This window comes from Ovis canadensis, chromosome 23 (assembly GCF_042477335.2).
Source record: "Ovis canadensis isolate MfBH-ARS-UI-01 breed Bighorn chromosome 23, ARS-UI_OviCan_v2, whole genome shotgun sequence".
NCBI lineage: Eukaryota > Metazoa > Chordata > Mammalia > Artiodactyla > Bovidae > Ovis > Ovis canadensis.
In genome coordinates, this window is record NC_091267.1 from 33956163 (window position 1) to 33979200 (window position 23038).

Consider the following 23038-nt stretch of genomic DNA (forward strand, 5'->3'; position numbering starts at 1 on the left):
CTTGTCAGCACTGCACAAGCCTGTGAGGCACCGCCCCCCACCCCGCCCAACCTCTCTAGGAGCAGCCAGAGCTATGCATACCTCTACTCATTTCCCCACAACCCCTGGTGGGACAAAGTTCTCCTCCAGACACTAGAGTTACCTGCTCCTTGGAGGGTTGCAATGATGACCCCCAAAGTAACACATCAGGGGATGGACTGAATGTGGCTGGGGAATCCCTGATGTAGTCTATGTACCTATCTACACAGAAGGTGCCCCTCAGTGTCTCCCAACTTTGAGAGTAAAAGCTAAGAAGTGGCGATAGGGGCCCTCTTGGCCTCCTGTTTGAAGTCACCAGGACTTGGGTCAATACTCATCCTTCATAACTGCCAAGGTTAACAGGGAGAAGGGACCCACAGTTCCGGCTTGTGTAGTCAGGTTTTAAACAAGAAAAGGCCTGAAATGGGGGGCCAGCCTGGTGCAGGGGGCCTAAGCCAGGGCAACTCAGCACAAGCAGACTCCACCAGTAGAAGGCCCTGGAAAGAGCAAAGGACTAGATATAAAAAGGGAACTGACTTATTCTGGAAATGGGGATCAAGAGGCCAGGAAGACTTCATCTCAAGAATTACTCCTAACAAACTGTCTTCTGAGAAGGTGTTCATGGGAGGACATCAGAGCAGCAACTAGAAGACCTCTGTTGGGACATTCAGAGGGGCTTTTTACCTTGGTTAGAATACTAAAGTAATATTTCTAAAGACTTCAGAACAGAGCTTGGCATAGAGTAAATATGGTGAGAATGCCTATAAAATAGCAAAGTCTGCCTATTCTCAGAGTTGCAGGACCGCTGGTCAAGCCTGTTTCTGCTTCAAGGCAGAACCACCTGTCATACTGGCTCATGGACACCTGCTCAGTGGATCTGGCAGCTGCCAGCTAAGGGAAGGTGAAGGAAGGTCCCAGGCCGCAGGTTCCCAAGAGCCAGCTCTGTTAGGGAAGACAGAGAGAGGAGTGCTCCCTGAAGGGGAACTTAGCAAAGCCTTTCCCCCTTCCTGCCCACCACAGTCTCTCCCACGATCACGCGTGCATGCCCAGTCGCTTCAGTCGTGTCCGACTCTTTGCGACCCTATGGACTGTAACCTGCCAGGCCCCTTTGTCCATGGGACTCCCCAAGCAAGAATACTGGAGTGGGTTGCCATTTCCTTCTCCAGGAGATCCTCCTGACTCTGGGATTGAACTCACATATGTGACTAGCGTCTCCTGTATAGCAGGCACATTCTTTACCCACTGAGCCGCCTGCAAGCCCTCCTACAACCATACTAGACTCCAGTGAGTCCCAGAGCTAAATGCAATTCGGCCGGGTTGTATTTTTGGGAGTTTTCCCACACGGGCCTGGCTCCTGTGTTCTACTGAAGACCCTCCCTGCGAGCTCCCTGTTGCTTGCAAGACCCTCACGTCTCCTGGTTCTGCTGTTTGGGATCCCTCTGTGGTTACCTGGCTGCAATAATGCTCCTGCAGCAGGGGCAGCTGGCTGTCCAGCTCTCACGGCTAAACCAAAGTTCATGAAGATTTTAACTCTGCGCTAAGCTTAAGAGACTGCAGCTAAGGGGCCAATGCTATACACTGTTTACAGCCCCATAAAACTGTTCCCTCAGTGTAAGAGCACAGGCAAGGCCAACCTGTGAGGGGGCAGGGGGCCGCGCATGCCCTTAGTTCCCTGGCTCCACACCTCACTGCAGGGCCCTATGGAAGTTTTAGGGGGAGCCAAAGTGCATCTTTCGGACATTTTTGTCACCTAAAACCAGCCGGGTGGTTTCTATGCCCTGGAGAAGCCAGCCCGGTGAGTACGGTGGCTGACCAGGGGACGTGGGGTTAGGACTGAACAGCAGGCTTGCCTCATATACCTCAGCAGGAAAGAATCTGACAGAGAACCAGAGATGGGAAAGTGATCTCAAAAGTCCATTAGAAATGGCAGGAGGCGAGGTTTATTCACAGACTCTAAAGCAGGAGGTGCAAGCACCACGTGGGTGTTTTGGTTAACGGTGCCTGCGCTCTGCAGAGACGGTGGGTGCAGACCCCCAGCTCTGGGGGAGAGGGGCCCCACCCGCCACTCCATGCCCAGCACGTACCTTGGCTGATCTCGTGACGGCCCCGATCTCCGAGTACAGGTCTGAGCTGTCTGGGAAGTTCTCCACCACCATGGTGCACACGTGGTGGAGAAGTGACTGCTTGTGCACCGTGTCTTTGACTTCTGGAACCTTCTCGAGGTAGCTTAACTCAAACGCTTTGGCCTATTTGGGCAACATAACATAAGAGAATGGAAGAACAAGTTTTTTCTTTTATTTAGTTGGAGGATAATAGCTTTACAATGTTGTTTTGGTTTCTGTCATACAACAATGTGAGTCAGCTATAAGTAGACATATGTCCCTCCCTCTGAACCGCCCTCCCACCCCCGCCCCCCATCCCACCCCTCTAGGTCGTCACAGAGCACCAACTGGAGCTCCCCGTGTTATACAGCAACTTCCCACTTTGTTATCTATTCCACACATGGCGATGTCTATGTTTAAAAGCTACTCTCTCTCTATCTGTCCCATCCCCTTCTTCCCCTGCTGTTCGCTATGTCCGCCCTCACCAAAAAAAATCTATAAACAGTAAGTGCTGGAGAGGATGTGGAGAACAAGTGTTATGCAGACTCTTAGAAAGGTACAAATGGTTAGAATTAACACCCTTTAGGAGGAGCCCAATATTTAGTTCCTTTGGGACTGAAGCATCTCAGGCCACATGCTCCAACATCCTTAGCGGACCACACAAGCACCAGCCACCCTGATAGTGAAATGAGCCTCCAGCCCTTCCTGATCATGGCCGTCAGCCACGGGCTAGGGCCCTACTCCTAAATCAGGGTGCTGGGTGTGGGGTTTCTGCCATGTAGGCAGCCACAACTTCCCTAATCCCATAATTGAGGATTTTCTACTTCCTGGCTAAAGATAGGCCAGTTTTTTTTGTTGTTGTTGTTTAAGTGTGTTTATAATATGTATGGGTACAAATATTTAAGTGATAAGCTCAGGGAGAAAAAGAAAAAGATTGTAGAAGAAAACATTTCCAAAGTCAATTGTGAGAGGAACCAACCTTCCTAAGCAATAATGTGCTTATTTTTTTACATTTTCTTATTTACAGCAAGATACAGGCTTGAATAAATAGGCTCTGATATTTTAAGGACAAAAGCTCTAAATTTTCACTAAAAAACAAAAACAACGAAAATTGTTCAACTGTGCCTCGGAAGATCAGTGACCCACCAGCAAGGGGAGGGCGGGGATTCTGTGACCCGAGAGGTAGAAGGAAAAGCATGTGGAGACTTACATTGGTTCCATTCAGAAAGTTCCCAATGGCTAGGAGAGTAGACAGGATAAAGCCCAAGGTTTTATTGTTCTCCAGCTGGTCTATTCCTTCCTTCAGGTCCAAAAGTGGTTCTGCCACTTCCTTTCAATAAAAAAAAAAAAAAATTAGAAGATGACAGAGTGTACACGTGGCTTTACTTTGCTCTTTTACATTTTTGTACAAGGTCATAACCAGTGGAATCCTCCCAGTATAAGGCAATCCCGTGTGACTGGCATGTGCTTTCAGGCATGGAAAAGGGCAGAAAGGTGACAGGAGAAAGTCTGGCCCCAGAGTCTCTTCAGTGGAGACCAGGTGGGTCCCTGTGGCTCACAGGAGCTTGGCTAGGTGTCTTCCCCCTTTTTCTGCCCATCTCCCAAGCTCTCTCCCGACTATGACTGATGTTTGCAGAACTCATCCTTCACATGTCCCTTCAGCATCTGAACCACGGTCTTCCTCTGTCTTTCTCCTCCCAGGCAGGTGATGCTGGAAACTGGCATCACTGTCCCAGGGCCCAGGTCTCCTAACATCCCCTCTAGGCACCCTGTGGCTGGCCACCTCTTGGCCTGGGTTACTTTCTAGAAGACCACCATCCTCATGACTCCCACCGCCTTCCTAACTCCCAGTCTCTCAGACGTGCAGCCTGTCCTATAACCTCGTGGCCTCAGTCTCTCCTTCCCTCTGTCCTATTGTTTCATAACAGCCCCCCACCTCAGCATCCGCACTGAGGCTCTCCCTGAGCCTGGACCCCCAAACCAGCAGCTTGAGCTTCATTCATTCCAGCCTTACTTCTGCTCAGCAGACCCTACCAGTCCCCAGCCAAGGCTGACTGATGACCTGTTTTCTCCATGAAGTTACTTCACTTTGCTACAGAAAATCACCCAAGTAGGCTGACTGGTTTTGCAACCAAGTTACCTGAGCCCCCCTAGACTTCTTCATCCCTGTCCAATTCTGGAATGAAGTCCAACACAGCAGTTTCTCCTGAAACACCCTAGGCCCACTGCTACCTGTGTGGCCCTCAGTAAGGAACGTACTCATCCTTCACAGAAAGAGGAAGATCACACAGCTTCTGCACCTTCCCCGGGCACTTCTCACTCAAGCTCACCTCGAGCTCACCATGCATCCCTCCCTGGTTCTCTCCACTGATTTCTTCTGCTCAGTCTGCCAAAATACCTCGTGCCAGACCAGAGAGGACACCTGCTTCTTCTACTTTCTACTAGAGATGAGTCTTCCCTGCCTTCACTATCAAAAACCCTTTCCTTCTACTCTCCTTCCAACCTCTTGTAAGCTGTCCATCTCAGGTATTCTACTGAGAGCCTCTCTCAGAGGAACTCAATGACCTGCTAATTACCACAGTCAATGGCAGTGAGGCGACTATCATCAGACAGAAGGATTACAAGTCACTTTCCATATTGAGTTTTTCTGTACTTTCTACATTGAGCATATAGAGTCAGAAAAACATTTAATAATTGTTTTTTTGTTTTTTTTTTTTTTTTTTTTTTAGCTAGTCAAGTATCTGAGGCTGGTGTCAGGCAGACACTTTAGAATAACCCCTCAATGGTAAAGGCTCAGTGTAGACACATCCCCAGCACCATCAACTCACCCTTCAAACCCTGTCTCAGGAATAATAGTTCACTACGTTCACCACTAAAAACTGGACTTTCTCTACCCTGGGGACATAAGACTGGCTGCCTCACTTCCTAAGTGCTTGCCTTTTCTGTAGTTTCATAATCCATTTTGAATGCCCAGAGGTGGAGCCGTGCCGAGAGCTCGCTGATGGAGGAGAGTGTCAGGAGGAACTGCTCTGCGCTGCCCAGGGGCACCTCAGGGTTGGCCAGCTGTGCTTCCTGAATCTTCTGCTTCTCCTCTTCTGTGGGAATCATGGTTAGAATTTTCTGGAAAGATGGAAGGATAGCGTATACTCTTAGTGATGGACCCTGTGATGTTTCCAAATTCATATGGTAATTTCCCAGCCAGGTGGGAGAGATACTCTGTTGCCAGGGCTCTTTTCATAAACAGGCGTTACATACAGATAAACTTTCGAGAAGAGAAGCCCTACATAGCATCTAAACTCACATTCAATGGTTTTAACATTCCATCTCTCTCTAAGTCTCCAGTTTCATAAGCAACTTCCCCAGATTTCCTGAGTCTTGTACATGAAGAACATTCCAGGCAAGAAAGGGATGGGGGACGAGAGAAAGGTGAGAGAATAGGATAAAAGATTAGAGACCAGCTCCCTGTACCTTAAGAAATCAAGTGAAACATGTTAAGAACATATACTTTTTCTCATGGATTAATTTTGGATCTTACAAAAATAAATCATTTCCAAAGAACTCAGATTAACTTTTATACCACAGGTCATACTATAATTTTAATTGTTTTAAATATTTCAAATGTATTTCAAGTTTTATATAGAAATTACAACATTTTAACTTATTTAACTTCTATGCAGAGTACATCATGAGAAACGCTGAACGGAGGAAGCACAAGCTGGAATCAAGATTGCCGGGAGAAATATCAATGACCTCAGATATGCAGATGACACCACCCTTATGGCAGAAAGTGAAGAACTAAAGAGCCTCTTGATGAAAGTAAAAGAGGAGAGTGAAAAGTTGGCTTAAAGCTCAACATTCAGAAAACAAAGATCGTGGCAGCCAGTCCCATCAGTTCATGGCAAATAGATGGGGAAACAGTGGAAACAGTGGCTGACTTTATTTTTCTGGGCTCCAAAATCACTGCAGATGGTGATTGCAGCCATGAAATTAATGAAGACACTTACTCCTTGGAAGGAAAGTTATGACCAACCTAGATAGCATATTAAAAAGCAGAGACATTACTTTGTCAACAAAGGTCCATCTAGTCAGGGCTATGGTTTTTCCGGTGGTCATGTATGGATGTGAGAGTTGGACTATAAAGAAAGCTGAGTGCCTAAGAATTGATGCTTTTGAACTGTGGTGTTGGAGAAGACTCTTGAGAGTCCCATGGACTGCAAGGAGATCCAACCAGTCCATCCTAAAGGAGATCGGTCCTGGGCGTTCATTGGAAGGACTGATTCTGAAGCTGAAGCTCCAATACTTTGGCCACCTGATGTGAACAGCTGACTCATTTGAAAAGACCCTGATGCTGGGAAAGATTGAAGGCAGGGGGAGATGAGGCTGACAGAGGATGAGATGGCTGGATGGTATCACCGACTCGATGGACATGGATTTGGGTAAACTCCAGGAGTTGGTGATGGACAGGGAGGCCTGGTGTGCTGCAGTTCATGGGGTTGCAAAGAGTCAGACACAACTGAGAAACTGAACTGAATTGAATATCAAACTCAAGTCTAACTAAGGAACAAACGATGATGGTCCTTACAAAGAGCAATACTTACCTACTAATGGAAAGAGTATCACTTTCTTCTTCTATTTGTTTCTGGTAAAAGTCAATTTTGGAAGACAGAGGAAGCAAACAGATGTCAGAAGGATTATGATTCTTATAGGTTCCAATTCCTCAGTGATTACATTTTTAATGAAGGTCAAAATTCCCATCATGTGACACTGTACATACCACATTATTAAAGGGAAGGTGTCATTATTTTTCTTTTTAGTAACTTACATTAATGCATTAATTCTAAGCAGCTTTAGTTACTGCTCAACAATAGCAAAACCTCTGGATAAGGTGTGGGAAGGAGTTCCAGTTCTGGGAGACACGGGTAAGTACTGTCCCACTGAATGCAACTACACACCCTGGACAGTAGGCAGGGAGCAGCTATTTGAAGACTTATTAAAAAAAAAAAAATCAACAGTAGCAGGTGGACAGAGGGAAGAAAGACCAGAACTGGAAGTTCAACTGAACTGGTAATGAGTTGACCATTTTCCCTCTGGTATTCCCCAACCAGGGATCAGGCAGCCCACAGTCTGGAAGAGGGTATCGGGCAGACAGAGGCTCCAGGGGAGCCTGCAAGTTCTTTCTCCTGGTGTGGGAAAGGGTCTCCGAGTGGTGATGGCAGGGGTGGCAGGTCCAAAATCTCACGTGAAGGGAAACTTCCTCTCCCATCAGTGGAGCTGTGGCCGCAAGAGGTGGGGCCAACCACCGTTTCTTCTCCACCCTCACTTGGCTTAGCCCCAGACATGGGCACAGTGACAGCAAGTGCATGGCAAAGTGAGGCAACTAAAGTCCCAGCTTTACTAAAAACGAAGGGCCCAGAAAACCGGAAGGCAAAGGGGAGGTCATGAAAAATGAAGAGCCTGCCAAGCGAGGGCACAAAGCTGTTTCAGAACTTCTGAGCTTCTCCCTGAACTGCTCATGTATGAATCTGACCTTCAACAGCATGTCAGAGGCTTTGAGACCCGAACTGGACTTTGAAAACTGAGCTGATACTGGGACCACAGTCTGCAGAAGGTAGGTCAGAATCTGTGGCCTGAACTCAAATAGGGGATGGAACAATTCTCAAATTCTTTTTATGAGGTTAGAATGAGCCCGATAAAGAAACTCAACAAAGATAATACAAGAAAACTCCAGACCAATATCTTGATGAACCAGATGTAAAAAATCCTTAACAAAATATTTTACAGTATATAACTAAATGCCAATATTTTAAGATATATAAATCTATTGCTATATTTTATATAGCAATATATTTGAAAATAATCTCAAGGTTGGCTCAAAATGAAAAAAAAAATCAATCAATGCAATTAATCTACCAGATTAACAGTGTGAACAAGAAAATTCACACAGTCATTTCAATTGATGCAAAGAAATTTTGATAAAACTCAATTTCCATTCACAACCAAAAACTCAGGAACCCATAATAGAAGAAATTTTTCCGACTGGACAGGTGACATTAATTTAAAAAAAAAACCCACAACTCATTTCATACTTAATGGTGACAGAGAGAATGTTTTCCCTCTAAGATGTGGAACAAGACAAGGTGTCCACTCTCACCATTCTTATTTAACATTGTGTAGAAAGCCTATCGAGGTACATAAAATTTCAAAAATACATACAGATTGGAAAGGAAAAGATAAAACTGTCCCCATCCCAGATGGCATAATTGTCCACATAGAAAATTTTGAGGAATCGACAAAACAACTTAGTGAGTTAAACAATGTTGCATGATACAAGGTCAATACACAGAAAATCCATTTTATTTCTGTACATTACTAAGATGTGATTACAAACTAAAAAATTTTTTAAAATACTGTTTAGGGATGAATCTAACAAAGTATGTGTAGGATCTGCCTGTGGAAAGTAGAAATGCTGATGATAGCAATCAAAGATGAACTAAATAGACAGGGGATGAACTGTGTTCACAGACTGAGTGACTCAACATAGTCAAGATGTTAGTCTTCCCAAAACCGATCTATAAATGTAACTCAATTCCAATCAAAATAGTATGATTTTTTTTGTGTGGCTATAGACAAGCTGCTTTTAAAAATTATACAGCAAGGCAGAGAACCAAAATAGTTGATCCAAAATAATTCTGAAAAAGGATACCTTTGAAGGAGTCACAAAGACCTACCACAAAGCTGCAGTATTAAGACAGTGTGGCAAGGGCTACAGGGCAGGATAGATACATAGATTGGTGGGAGAAGACAGGGCATCCAGAAATAGACTATGCAGATACGGCCCAGGGATTCTGACGAAGGTGTGAAGGCTGGCAAGGGACAAATGGCAGTGTTTTCAACAAATGATGTTGGACCAACTGGAATCCATATGCAAAAAGTGAACCTCAACTGAAACCTACCTTCTAGATAAAGTGTTCGTTGCTCAGTCGTGTCTGACTCTTTGCAACCCCATGGACTGTAGGCCACTAGGCTCCTCTGTCTATGGTACTCCCTAGGCAAGAATACTAGACTGGGTAGTCATTTCCTCCTCCAGGGGATCTTTTTGACCCAGGGATCAAACTCAGGTCTCCTGTATTGCAGGCAGATTCTTTACCACCTGAGCCACCAGGGAAGCCCTTCTCGATAAGTTAACCTCTAGAAAACTAGATAACTTTCTGCTGCTGCTGCTAAGTCGCTTCAGTCGTGTCCGACTCTGCAACCCCACAGACAGCAGCCCACCAGGCTCCCCCGTCCCTGGGATTCTCCAGGCAAGAACACTAGAGTGGGTTGCCATTTCCTTCTCCAATGCATGAAAGTGAAAAGTGAAAGTGAAGTCGCTCAGTCATGTCCAACTCTGTGCAACCCCATAGACAGCAGCCCACCAGGCTCCTCCATCCATGGGATTTGCCAGGCAAGAGTACTGGAGTGAGTTGCCATTGCCTTCTAGATAACTTCTAGTTAACTAGATAAATTAATTTCTAGATAACACTATCTTCTAGATAAGTTAACTCAAAAGGGATCACAGATATCAAAATAAAGTAACACTACAAAACTTTTTGAAGGAAACACAGGAAAAAGTCTTTGTGATCCAGGTTACACAGTGAACTCCAAGACATGATAACAAAAAAGAATAGGTTAATAAATTAACGTTGATTCAAATTAAACACTTTTTCTCTGTGAAAGACACTGTGAAGAGAATGAAAAGACAAGTTACAGTTCCTCAAAAGATTAAACACAGAGTTATAATATGTCCCAGCAATTCCATTTGCATTTACCCTGGAAAAATCAAAACTTATGTTCACACTAAAACTTGTATTTGAGCATTTGTAGTAGCTTTATTCATAACTGCTAAGAACTGGATGAAGCTAAATACTCTTCAATAGGCAAATGGATGAAGAGTCAGTGGTACATCCCTACAATGCAATGATACTCAGCAACAAAAAGGAATCAACTGTAGATACAAACTGCAACTTGGATGAATCACAAAGGCATGATCATGCTGAGTGGAAGAAGTCATTCTCAAAAGGTTACTCACTATAAGACTCCATGTATGCAACATTCTTGAAAATACAAAACCACAGTGATGAGTATAGATTCTTGGTTACCAGGGGCTAGGTGGGTAAAGGGTGTGACTAGAAAGAGATAGCGCAAAAGCTTTTTCAGCAGATGGGACTATTTTGAATCTTGACTATAGTGGTCACTGCAGGAATTCATATGTTTTAAACTGGGCTTCCCTGGTGGCTCAGAGGGTAAAGAATCTGCCTGCAATGCAGAAGACCTGGGTTCAATCCCTGGGTTGGGAAGATTCCCCTGGAGAAGGAAATAGCTACCCACTCCAGTATTCTTGCCTGGAAAATCTCAGGGACAGAGAAGCGGGGTGGACTACAGTCACTGGGGGTGCAAAGAGTCAGACAAGAGACTAGGCACTAAGACTCAATAGATCTGGACTCCCCTAAAGTCAATTTTCAGCTCAGTTCAGTTCAGTCATTCAGTCGTGTCCAACTCTTTGAGACCCTATGGACTGCAGCACACCAGACGTCCCTGTCCATCACCAACTCCCGGAGTTTACCAAACTCATGTCCATTGAGTCGGTGATGCAATCCAACCATCTCATCCTCTGTCGGCCCCTTCTCCTCCTGCCCCCAATCTCTCCCAGCATCAGAGTCTTTTCCGATGAGTCAACTCTTTGCATGAGGTGGCCAAAGTACTGGAGTTTCAGCTTTAGCATCATTCCTTCCAAAGAAATCCCAGGGCTGATCTCCTTCAGAATGGACTGGTTGGATCTCCTTGCAGTACAAGGGACTCTCAAGAGTCTTCTCCAACACCACAGTTCAAAAGCATCATATGTTCGGCACTCAGCTTTCCTTATAGTCCAACTCTCACATCCATACATGACCACTGGAAAAACCATAGCCTTGACTAGACGGACCTTTGTTGACAAAGTAATGTCTCTGCTTTTTAATATGCTATCTAGGTTGGTCATAACTTTTCTTCCAAGGAGCAAGTGTCTTTTAATTTCATGGCTGCAGTCACCATCTGCAGTGATTTTGGAGCCCAAGAAAATAAAGCCTCTCACTGTTTCCACTATTTCCCCATCTATTTGCCATGAAGTGATGGGACCAGATGCCATGATCTTAGTTTTCTGAATGCTGAGTTTTAAGCCAATGTTTTCACTCTCCTCTTCAACTTTCATCAAGAGGCTCTTTAGTTCTTCTTTACTTTCTGCCATAAGGGTGGTTTGTCATCTGCGTATCTGAGGTTATTGATATTTCTCCTGGCAATCTTGATTCCAGCAGGTGCTTCATCCAGCCGGGCATTGCTCATGATGTACTCTGCATATAAGTTAAATAAGCAGGGTGACAATATACAGCCTTGATGTACTCCTTTGCCAATTTGGAACCAGTCTGTTGTTCCGTTTCCAGTTCTAACTTGCTTCCTGACCTGCATATAGATTTGTCAGGAGCCAGGTCAGGTGGTCTGGTATTCCCATTTCTTTCAGAATTTTCCACAGTTTGTTGTGATCCACACAAAGGTAATTTTACTCCGTATTAATTCAAAAAATTAAAAGTAACAACATAAAAGACTGGAGACTTGACATCATAATCAGCAAACATGCAGATATTTACACAATCATGCCTCAGGATGCATCTAGGTGGAACAGTAGTTGTCCTGGGCTCATGAATGTTATCAGAGAGGGTGGCCTAGGGAGGTTAGCAGAAGCCAGTGACACCAAACTGTATTGAAGACGTGTTTGGGATGGGGTCAGAGTGAGGTCACAGGTGGTGAGCTCTAGATACTTCTTTTTCCAACATCCTCTCTATCATGCCCCAAACGCAGATTAAGTGGGTGGAATGGAGCACTGGGGAGATGCTCAGCCCATTGCCGACACACAGGCTGATGCTATTGATCCCACCTGCCAACACAGAAGACACTTCAAAAAGACCAAAAGAATCCAAGCAGATGTCACTTATTTCAAAACACCTAGCATTTAAACTAGTTTTCAAAAGGAAAACTCAATGAAAAATTTGTATTTTCATTTTCTTAATGTTCAAATTGTTTTAAGCATGTACAAGGATTCCAAAACAGAAAGTTGTCAACACTTTTCCCCTTCTTCAGAAGGCATTTTCATGTGATGATTTTTGTTGCCTTTTTCCTTTGGGAAAGTAATCAAACAATCTTACTTTTTGTTTTTCACTTCTCTGACTAATTTAAACCATTTGTTCACTGTTGAAGATTTATGAGGTTGCCATCTGCCAGTTAATTTTACTTTTTTTTGCATATCACTGACAATAAAAATAGTCATAAGACAGGGGGACAGCAGGTCAAAGCTACCTTGTACAAGGTGACACCCCCATTTTTCCATGAGCAGATGATAATGGAATAAGCATACCTTTAATCTGCTCTTTACCATGTCAGTAGATTTACTGATGACCCTGTGATGATCATCTGGTTTCACAAGGAGAAAAACATCAAACAAGACCATGACATAATAATCTCAGTGGTTTTTTGCTTTCTCCTAGACAGTGTTTCTCTAGCACTGCTTTAAGTATGCTTGCCTTTGTATCGGAAAATCTTATTTCAGAGGAAAATGCCTACGTCTTATTTTTTATGGACCCAAATATTCTGGGGTTTGGCCATTTCATTCACCTGCAGATGAGACCATAATAAGTAATCATCGTGCCTCGTGAATTCTGAATAGAACCCTGGCTATGACTCTGGATAAGTATCTAACAGCAAAAAGTTGGAGCTGTTATGGCCGAGGCTGGATGGTTTGCAACCGCCATCCCATGAGATAATGGCTTTCCATCATGCACAGAGTCTCATAGAGAATTTAAAAAAAAAAAAAACAACAACTCTGCAAGGTTAAAGGTTAACTTCTCAAGGTTCTCTTTCGATGGTATCTTCTTTCGTTCTTGTGACCACTTGGTGAGGCAGGTAAGGCCGAATTATGCAGCAAATTTGAAGATGAAGATGTGGTGCCTGAAGTCAAGCTGGATCAACCGAGGCAGAGCTGGAGACCCACCCAGGGGCTCCTCCTACTTTCCAGCACCACCTCCACAGGACACTCTGGTTCCTGGGCCTGCAGACCCCACTGACTGGCTCCTGCACTCAGGTCCAACTGTGTGCTGCCAGCTCTCACTCAGGACCCACAGACAGGGTCCCCCAACACGCCTTGAAAAGATGCTGCAGTTTTGTACAGGCAGCCAAAGGGAATGTCTGTTTCTAGGATGCTGACTGGCCTGGCAGCCAAGCAGTGTCAAGCTAAATGTCGTTTGGGACCATTCAATTGTGTTAACCCTCTGAGTGGACACAGATGCTACAAAATGAGAAAAGCAAGGAAAAAAAGAAAACCCTCTTTCAGGTCAGTCGATGAGTCTTGTCCAACTCTTCATGACCCCATGAACTGCAGCACACCAGGCTTCCATATCCATCACCAACTCCTGAAGCATACTCAAACTCATGCCCATTGAGTCAGTGATGCCATCTAACCATCTCATCCTCTGTCATCCCCTTCTCCTCCTGCCTTCAATCTTTCCCAGCATCAGGGGTTTTTCAAATGAGTCAGTTCTTTGCATCAGGTGGCCAAAGTATTGGAGCTTCAGCTTTAGCATCAGTCCTTCCAATGAATATTCAGGACTCATTTCCTTTAGGATGGATCTCCTTGCAGTCCCAGTCCAAGGAACTCTCAAGAGTCTTCTCCAATACCACAATTCAAAAGCATCAGTTCTTCGGCACTCATCTTTCTTTATGGTCCAACTCTCACATCCATTCATGACTACTGGAAAAACCATAGCTTTGACTAGATGGACCTTTGTCGGCAAAGTATGATACCTCAGGGACATTTTACATGGGAAAATATCATTAATGCAACTTAGGGATGGGCCCCAATCATATTCTAAAATTTAATACTCTTATGAAGAATGACTTTCTTAATGAAGTTAGTTAATTAACTCCTGTGGGTTTTCATGATGAGTCAGATACACAACATGGAGTTGCCAAGCAGGATGTCAGTGAATACATCCTAATCACATCCGGGTACACAGAGGCTTCATGCAGCCCCATTAGGCCATGGTGCCATGCTACAGAGCAGATAGTTTAGCAAAAGGCCATTTGGGTATAAGCTGGAAATCATATTAGTAAAGATCTGTAAGGACACGACTATCATCTCTTCTCAGCCCTGATGTAACTTCTGAACAACAAGGCTAGCCAATAAGCTCTGGGAGACTGACTCTGCACAGGATGGACACCATCTCTGCTCCCGAGGGCCCCTAGATCGGTGGTCACAGGCAGCAGGCAACAACTGGGAGAGCCTGGGTTACAGGTTCCCCATGAGGACTGGTTTCTGCTGGACTCTTCTCAGCTATAACCGACAAGCATTGTAAATACACACTCTCTCCGCATTCACTCAAGCAGCTTCAGAGAAGCGGTTCTCAGTCAGGGTGATTCTGCCCCCACAGTATGTTGACACAGTCTAGGAGACATTCTGGGTTGTCACCACTGGGGCAGTGCTACTGGCATCCTGTGGACAGAGGTCAGGGATCTGTGAACACCCTACAAAGCACAGAGCAGCCCCTACAATGAAGAACTGTCCAGCACAGAATGGCAACAGAGCCACAGCTGAGAAACCCTATTCCAGTGAAAAGTGTGACAAAAATGTGTAACTCCATGATAATGACTATATATGGTCTATTAAAAAGCAGAGATATTACTTTGCCAACAAAGGTCCATCTAGTCAAAGCTATGGTTTTTCCAGTCATCATGTATGGATGTGAGAGTTGGACTATAAAGAAAGTTGAGTGCTGAACAAATGATACTTTTGAACTGTGGTGTTGGAGAGTCCCTTGGACTGCAAGGAGATCCAACCAGTCCATCCTAAAGGAGATCAGTCCTGAATATTCACTGGAAGGACTGATCCTGAAGCTGAAACTCCAAAACTTTGGCCACCTGATGTGAAGAACTGACTCCTTTGAAAAGCCCCTGGTGCTGGGAAAGACTGAAGGCAGGTGGAGAAGGGGATGACAAAGGATGAGATGGTTGGATGGCATCACCGACTCAATGGACATGAGTTTAAGTAAACTCTGGGAGTTGGTGATGGACAGGGAGGCCTGGTGTGCTGCAGTCCATAGGGTCGCAAAGAGTCAGACATGACTGAGCGACTGAACTGAACTGAACTGATGATCTACCGAGGCCTCATGACACAGCAAAGTCTCAGGAAGGGTTAGGCAGTGTGTTCCGCAGCTGTATTTGTTTGCTGTATGTCATATCAGATGGAGGAAAACGGTAGGCAGCACTGTGATGCAGACTGCAACGTCCCATGTGTCTCCTCACTCCCCTTTCGGATTCCCTCTTGTTCTTCTCTGTGGGTGAGTCCAGACCCAGAGAGCCCACCTGGGCTGGCCACCCCCAGAACTGGCCCGTGGTTTGCACTTCAGACTCAGGTTCTAGAAACCACATTTCAGTTAGAGCTCTTGCTGGCTTGTGAACTTGGGCACAGACAGACTAACTTTGTCTGTTGAGACTAACTCTTCAACTTTAAGATGAGGAACGTAACAGGATGCACCTCGTAAGGTTCTGGTGAGCCTCTGTGAGCAGCCCCTGCTTGGCGTCTGGCCCGGAGAAGGGAACCCGTGAACATCCAGTTTATTAATGTGCTGCTGCCCCTCTATTTGTCATCATTACTTTTCCATAATCGTTCCTTCCTGGCGCAAAATGGTGCTCAGCTGGAAACCAGTCAGAAAAGGAAAAAGTCATCTGATTCATTCTAAAGTCTGAGTAACCTATTGTATCTGAACTTCCCCTACCCAGGGAGACTGACATTTTGGGACAGAACAAAGGCAAAACCCAAGGAATCTGTCTCTTTTGATGGACTTTCAAGTTCTCATGGCAAGAAGGGGAAATATTCTTAAAAGGGGAAGCTGTCATTTTTTCCTTCAATCAAGCTGCCTCTGGCTGCATTTGAAGCCTCTCTATGTATGAATCTGAAGCTTCTGCAATCTTTCAAAGATCCTGTGGAGTAAACAGGATGGCCAATCACGCACTAGCACCTACACGTCACCTGCTTGTGTGAGAGATACTTTGCACTTGATTTGAGCCAACTGGCAGCCCCCACCTGCCCGATGGACATGAACGCTCTTCTCCCTTGTTGCTCTGGGGGCCCCAGGGTGAAGCTGCCCCATACTGAGGCCAGGCCTGCCCCCTCCTTTCCCACTGCCTGGCAGCTGCCTCAGTGTCCCCCTCTGTATTTGCCTGCTGTCTCCTTTGGGCCCCCTCTCCCGTCTGACACGTGCCCTCACTCCCTGCCTGTGCTGCCTGGCCTGACTCCAGGGCTCGGGCCACTCTCTCTCCAGCCAGAGGCCAGGGTATGTCCCTCGACATACCTGCTCCTGGCACAGGCCACGTGGGTGCTTCCAGAGGCAGAGCTGTTCAGGCCTTGTGCTCGTTTCCCAGGTTTGCTATAACCAAGCATCACAAACTCAGGGGTTTCAAACCAGGGGAATGTGTTCCCTCACAGCCCGAGAGACTAGAAGTCTAACATCAAGGTGTCCGCAGGGCGATGCTCTTTCTGAAGACTGAAGGGGAGGATCTTTCCTTTCCTTTTCCTCGCTTCTAGAAGTTGCAGGCACTTCTCGGTGTCCCTTGCCTTGTGAGCACATCCCTCTAGCTCTGCCTCCATCATTCCACGGTGTTCCCCTCTGGGTGTCCTCTGTGTTCACATGGCCTTCCCCTCGCTATGTCTGTGTCCAAACTTCTCTCTTCTTAGAGGGGCTGTCAGCCAGTGGAGCAGGGCCCACCTTAATCCAGGATGACCTTATCTTAGCTTGATCATGCCTGCAAAGACCCAACTTCCAAATAAAGTCACATTCCAAGGTTCTGGGTAGCATGGATCTTGAAGTCTGTACTCAATCCAGTACAAACCTCTAGGAACACATCTTCTATTGTGGAGGCCTCTGCTTTCCAAAGCACAAGGCATACCTGCCCACCTGGGTTCAGGCACCACTTTGCCCCAAGGCCTCCATCACCCCCTCCCACACTCAGGCCTGGGGGTGCATCCGGCACAGCCCCCCAGCCCTTCTTCACTTCCAACTCTCCTGCTGAAGCCCCTCTGCCTCACTGCAGCCAGCCTTCACTGGCTTCCTTCACTCTCGAGTCTTTCAAATGAGACTGGGTATGTGGGAACCTCCAGTACAGAGATGCTTTCAAGGAATCCAGGGCTCCTTGCCAACAGGAGGCGGCATTGGCTGCCACCAATGTCACGACGCTGTGTCCTGAGATTCCCCACTCTACCCGGTGGGTCCCCAGGCCGGTCACGCCCCTGGAGGCATCTGTGGGCCAAGCCACTGGCTCCACTCACTCTTTCTCCATTATTAGAAGAGGAGATTGAACTTCCCACAAACGGACACCAGCCCACAGTGGAGGGTGCTGGACCCTGGCAGAGCAGGGGGGCTGAGGCTCCAGCTGGGGTGCCCACCAGTCACACAGTCACAGCCAGGACAGCCAAACGCTCTCCACTTGTGCCACTCAGACCAACAGACGCTGAGGACCCAGTTGGCTTGGGCTCCCCAGCTGAGCAAATGAACCCCATCTCTGCACACCACAACGGGCGCCAAGAGAGCAACAGAGCCATTTACATGGAGGTGAGCGTGCACAGACAAGCCTACTTTTAAGACTGTTCATGAAACGTATTTGGTTTGAAAGGATGTGAACGAAGGCATTCCAGTGCCCCGTGTAGGCTGTCAAGTTCTTCCGCGTCAAGGCAGGCAGAGTGTGGTCAGAAGGAAGTTAATGAATGAACCTGATCTTCCCAATAAGCAAAGTAGGGTTTCTTCCCACCTCCCCCTCAAGAAGTTAAAAAAAGGATGTGACTATTCAGAGTCTGGCTGAGACAAAACAGTGGCAAGCCACCCTGTGGAGAAAGAAAGTCACATTGGACAGTAATGCAACAGAACATAAATAACACTCTGTCGAGCTCCTCTTACCTCAATCCCTTCTTTGTTTAAGGCATATTCATCAAAATTCAAAATGGCTATCTTAATCGTTCTTGGAGGGGGCAGGACCGTCAGGCCAATATTAATAGCATTGCTCCTCTTGGAGTCCAGGACAATGATCTCCTGCTTTTTTCCATCTGCAGCCGTTTTCTTGTGATAAAATAAGGAGAATCCAAGATTAATGCCTCATCTTTGGTCCTCTATTAAAAATAAACTCACGACTTATTTAGAGATGAAAACAAATGGCCCCGGTTCAGCTCAGGGAGGGACTGGCTACCGCTCAGCAGCATGGCGGAGGTCAGGGATTAGCCCCGAGAAGCCGCCAAGAGGGGGGCAGCCATGGAACTTCTCGAGTCAGACACATTACAAAATAAAATTGATTTTCCTTCAATTGGGAAAAAATGTGATATTTTGCAAGGAGGAGAAAAAAAAAAAAAAAAGAAACACCCTGTTTTTTTCCATAGAAGCAGTGGAAACAGGATTCAGACCTTTCAGAGTTCCCTTCCTGCAGGCTGCGAGGTGTCGGAATGTGCCTTGGTTGGCCCTGGAGCGTGTGGTGCATGCCCAGAGATGGAGAAAGCTGGTCCACGCGCCAAGGAGACGGGAGCCAGGGGGGAACCCAGCATCGCTGGCGGGTCAGCCCTCTGTATCTCCGGGGCTCCTCTCGGCATCCCGCCCTGACACCTGAGCACTCTCCTGCCGCATTCATACATCTGGATGCAGCCCACTGGGCGGGTGAAGAGCAGTGAGGGACGGACTGGCAAAGAGGCCAAGGAGGGGGGCCATGCCCCCTGCTGTCCCGGGCATCCTCGGAGCAGCTCCTGTTGCTAGCCTGGGGCTGGCACATGGCCAGAAGCTAGGAAGGGTGTAAGGTGCAGAGCCAGTTCTCACCTCTGCCCAGAGCTATGATGACAAGGTCCCCAACTTTCCCCTTCCACTCTCAGGAAATCAAGGGCAGGTGGAAATGGGGACAGGTGGAAGGAGGCCGGTCAGCAAGCTCTCTGAGCTATGCAGCCTCCCTTGGGGCCACAAGGCCTGCAGGTTGATGATTCTGATTCATGAAACAAGCCCAGGGTGACGAGGATGGGTGAGACCATGCAGCATGCTGAGGGCGAGGCTCACTGTGTGAGGGGCCCAGCTTCGGGGGAACAACTCACCTGGTGATGGAGGGGGTGAGAGTCTGGAGAAGCTGTCACACGAGCTGGACCCTAAAGACTGTCTGGGACTAGCCTGGGGCTGGGGGAGACGGTGACGGAGAGGAGAGACTATTCCCTGGCCTTTGAATAGTGCCATGGAACTGCCAGGGATGAAGCTGGAGGTTGCCAGGGCCACATCAGGGGACTCCACGAGTCAGCTGCTCAGAACCCCTCTGCAGACAGGTCCCAGCCAAGCAGCTGACGCCAGTCAGCCTCCTGCACTGAGGCCTTAGCCTCTCCTCTGAAGAAGGGAACCAGGCTGGGCCTGGTACAGCTGAGTGGCTGCTGTGGCACTAGAGGCTGGGAGCTGGCGAGGAGAAACTGGCTGTGGCCCCTTAAGTCCTACTGAGCCCTTCCAAACTCAATTGCTAATGTTCTATTTTAGGTCCTTAAATATGCATTTGGGACTAAATTACAATTTCTTCATGAAGAAAATAACTGAAAGCATCCCAGCCATTTGGGCGCCTGGTGGCCAGGAGGAACAACGCCTGTGGGTGTGTTGTCGGCTTGGAACTGCGGGCTCTCAGGACACGTGGCATAAATGCACCCCTACCCTGCAGGGCAAGCTTGTCTTCTATATGTTTAAGCCAATAAGCTTATCAGGAGCTCCTGAAATGTAGCTGAAATCTACTTTAAAATATTGTTTGGGGGTTTCCCTGGTGGTCTGGTGGTTAACAGCCCACCTGCCAATGCAGGAGACACGGGTTCGATCCCTGGTCCGGGAAGATCTCACATGCCGCGGAGCAACTAAGCGTGTGAGCCACAGCTACTAAGCCTGCGCTCCAGAGTCTGCAAGTTACAACTACTGAAGCCTGCGCACCTAGAAACCATGCTCTGCAACAAGAGAAGTCACAGCAATGAGAAGCCCACACATGGCAACTAGACAGTGGCCTCCACTCAAAGCAACCAGAGAAGAGCCTGTGCGGCAACAAAGACCCAGCACAGCCAAAAATAAAGAAATAAAAATAAAATTATTAAAAAATATGTTACTTTGTTGGAATGCTAAGAAGGCATGAGAAAAGGTTTGACAAAATGCTGAAGAAGGGAATGAAGAGGGACGTGATGACCTGGGTGCCCACCTTGGGGCAGCAGGGTGCCCACTCCTCCAGGCACTGCTGGGGGCCTGCCCAACATTGAGTCCCTCTTCCCTGCTCACCAATATGGCCTGGATTTCTTTCAGGCTGGTAATATGTTAGTGAAATCAATCACCTCCCTGGACCCTTTGCAGCTAAAGCTGGCAGTTTGGGTTTCTGTTTTCCTGCTTCAAAAGGGCTGGACCCGTGAGCCATGCCTTTTGCCCTTCCTCCATCTTCCTGCCTACAATGTGGACATGAGGCCTGGAGGGGCAGCATCTCATGAGCGTAAGGAATGAGGCCTCATGGGTGGCGGCATGGAAGACAGAAGCCTGGGACCTGGCACGGGAGAGGCACCGACCCAGAGCCGGACTCTAGCATAGGAGGCACTGACAGAAAGGCAAGGACTCCCCGGGAATCATTAGCCCCTAGACCCCCACCCATAGAGTTTCTGGGAGCCTGCAGAGATGCCTGAGCAGGCCCAGCCCCACTGCTGCGTTGTGCAAATGAGAGCGAGATGCCCAGCCTGAGGGAGACACAGCCCCATGGCTCAGATTTCAGCCTGCCCCCCTCAGCCAGGGTCCACCTACAGCAAGCACTCAGGACAGTCCCAGGGGGTGGCTCTGAGCCTGACATGTCCTTTTCCTCGTTCTCAGCAGAACTCAGTTTACATCAATGGACACCCTCTGCTCTCATAAATCAAGACAAAGCCAGCCTCTGGGCATCCTGAGATAATGGGGAAGCTGTTTCTACAGATGACAGGTTTTCAGAGCACGTCCACCCACTTCGAGAAGGAAGGAATAAGAATTAGTCATATCTGAGGCTGAATTATTAACTCTCTGGATTTTATCCAAGAGGTATTTTAAATGCCCTTCTTCCTAACTGAAACAGTCTGCCGGATGCCACTGACCCCTCAAGTGCCTTGGCAGCCACTCTGCCCGAGATAGCGTGAGTCACGTGGGCTTGCCCAACTGTCTCCTCCCCTCACAACAACCCACAGCGGCATCTGCAAGGACAAGCCAAAGTGCTCTGTGCCCGGGAGCACAAGCTGGTGTCCAGGGATTCCATTATCAATTCTGATCCATTTCAATCCTCCAAGCTCCAGATCAGCAAGAGTGACCTGCACTATGTCCTTCACCTGGTCCTGTGTCTGAGTGACTGTCAGCCATCCTCTTCCACAAAGTCTCTCGTGTCCTGCCCTTCACTCCCCCCACCTCCATCCCAAGCCCGATCCCTGGGGCCAGGAGCAATACAGGCCCTACTCGAAGGAAGTGACACAATTTTATTGAGAGTAATAAAAGAAGATGTGGGCAAACGAGAAACATCGTGTTCCTGAATAGGAAGTCTCCAGTGTTAAAAGGATGTTCATTATCTTGCCTCATAAAATTTATACACAAATAACCTATTTATTATGTATGCAGGTAAAGAACCACCTGTAATGCAGGAGACCTGGGTTCGATCCCTGGGTTGGGAGATCCCCTGGTGAAGGGCATGGCAACCCACTCCAGTATTCTGGCCTGGAGAATCCCCATGAACAGAGGAGCTCGCGGGCTATAGTCCATGAGGTCACAAAGAGTCGGACATGACTGAGCGACTAAGCACAACACACAGCATATATTTAAAGTGATTCTAATCAAATTCCAAGAAGATATTTTTGGAATTTTAAAATATTCTAAAGTTACTATGAAAGAGTATATGTGTAAAAAGATCCATAAGTAGAAATAATATAATATCTATCCAATCAGCCATAAAAACTTTCTATAAAACTGATATAATTAATGTGTGGCATTGGCACTAAACGGCTATACTGATAATGCAGACTAGAATAACAGAACAGAGAAAGCTGTCTATACAATGATCCAGGGCATTCCAACAAGACAGCAAAACCGTGAGTCACAATCCATTATGAAGGCCTGATTCTAATATGGAACCAAAGTTACTTTAAGTAAAAACAACCAGTACGGTAGATTAACACCACAAAAGACTGGATTGACTGAGATCTTTCTTCTTAAAACAAACAAACAAACAAAACAAAGCCAGCAGAAAGCAAGAACACAGGCTTGCGTGGGAATGGCCAAGGGTCATCATGGTGGGGTTATGCCACACCTCATGAGACCCCTTTGCTGATTTTGGAGTCCCAAGACATTATCAGTGATGATCCATGACAAAGCCTGAGCAAAGGCAGGAGAAGAGGCTGAAAAGCAAACTCAGTCCCTCAACTGTCTCTTGTTGGTTGGCAGGGTATCTTCCCTTATTTATTATATTTTTTGCCTTTCTTTCAACTGTAGATCTCATTTCCTTAAATGGTATTTCCTGAGTGCTTATTAGGTGGCTACTTGAGTGGGGACATTTTTCATGGAGACCAACAAAAAATGTAGGGGGCCAGGATGCCACCGACAGCAATGATCAATCCTGGGGCAACAGGAAATCAGGGTATCTCCCTTAGTTCTTTGATAGAAGGTCAATCAGCCAAACCTGTGCCCTCAGGGCTCAAGAACTCACAGGGAGAAAAGGATGTTGACGGAGCAGCTATTCATCAGGTACCAGGTGCAGGATGCTGGACTTGGGGATGCTGAACATGAAAACTGGAATAATTGTCTCTGGGGCAAGATAGCTGCCCAGCTAAAGAG

At 46.9% G+C, this 23038-nt stretch overlaps 1 protein-coding gene across 22 annotated transcripts in view; it reads right to left on the bottom strand.

The window, feature by feature from the left end:
- FHOD3 (formin homology 2 domain containing 3) overlaps positions 1-23038 on the bottom strand; it is a 530360-nt gene that overhangs the window by 36078 nt on the left and 471244 nt on the right. For 18 of the 22 annotated variants that reach the window (XM_069568674.1, XM_069568673.1, XM_069568680.1 and 15 more), the window contains 4 exons: positions 18131-18289; positions 5058-5240; positions 3331-3450; positions 2103-2264 (listed from right to left, as the gene is read on the bottom strand). In XM_069568674.1, the coding sequence (XP_069424775.1) occupies positions 2103-2264; positions 3331-3450; positions 5058-5240; positions 18131-18289 (624 nt within the window). The remainder of the gene's footprint in view (positions 1-2102; positions 2265-3330; positions 3451-5057; positions 5241-18130; positions 18290-23038) is intronic. The other 4 variants (XM_069568681.1, XM_069568682.1, XM_069568668.1 and 1 more) reach the window with 1 other exon arrangement.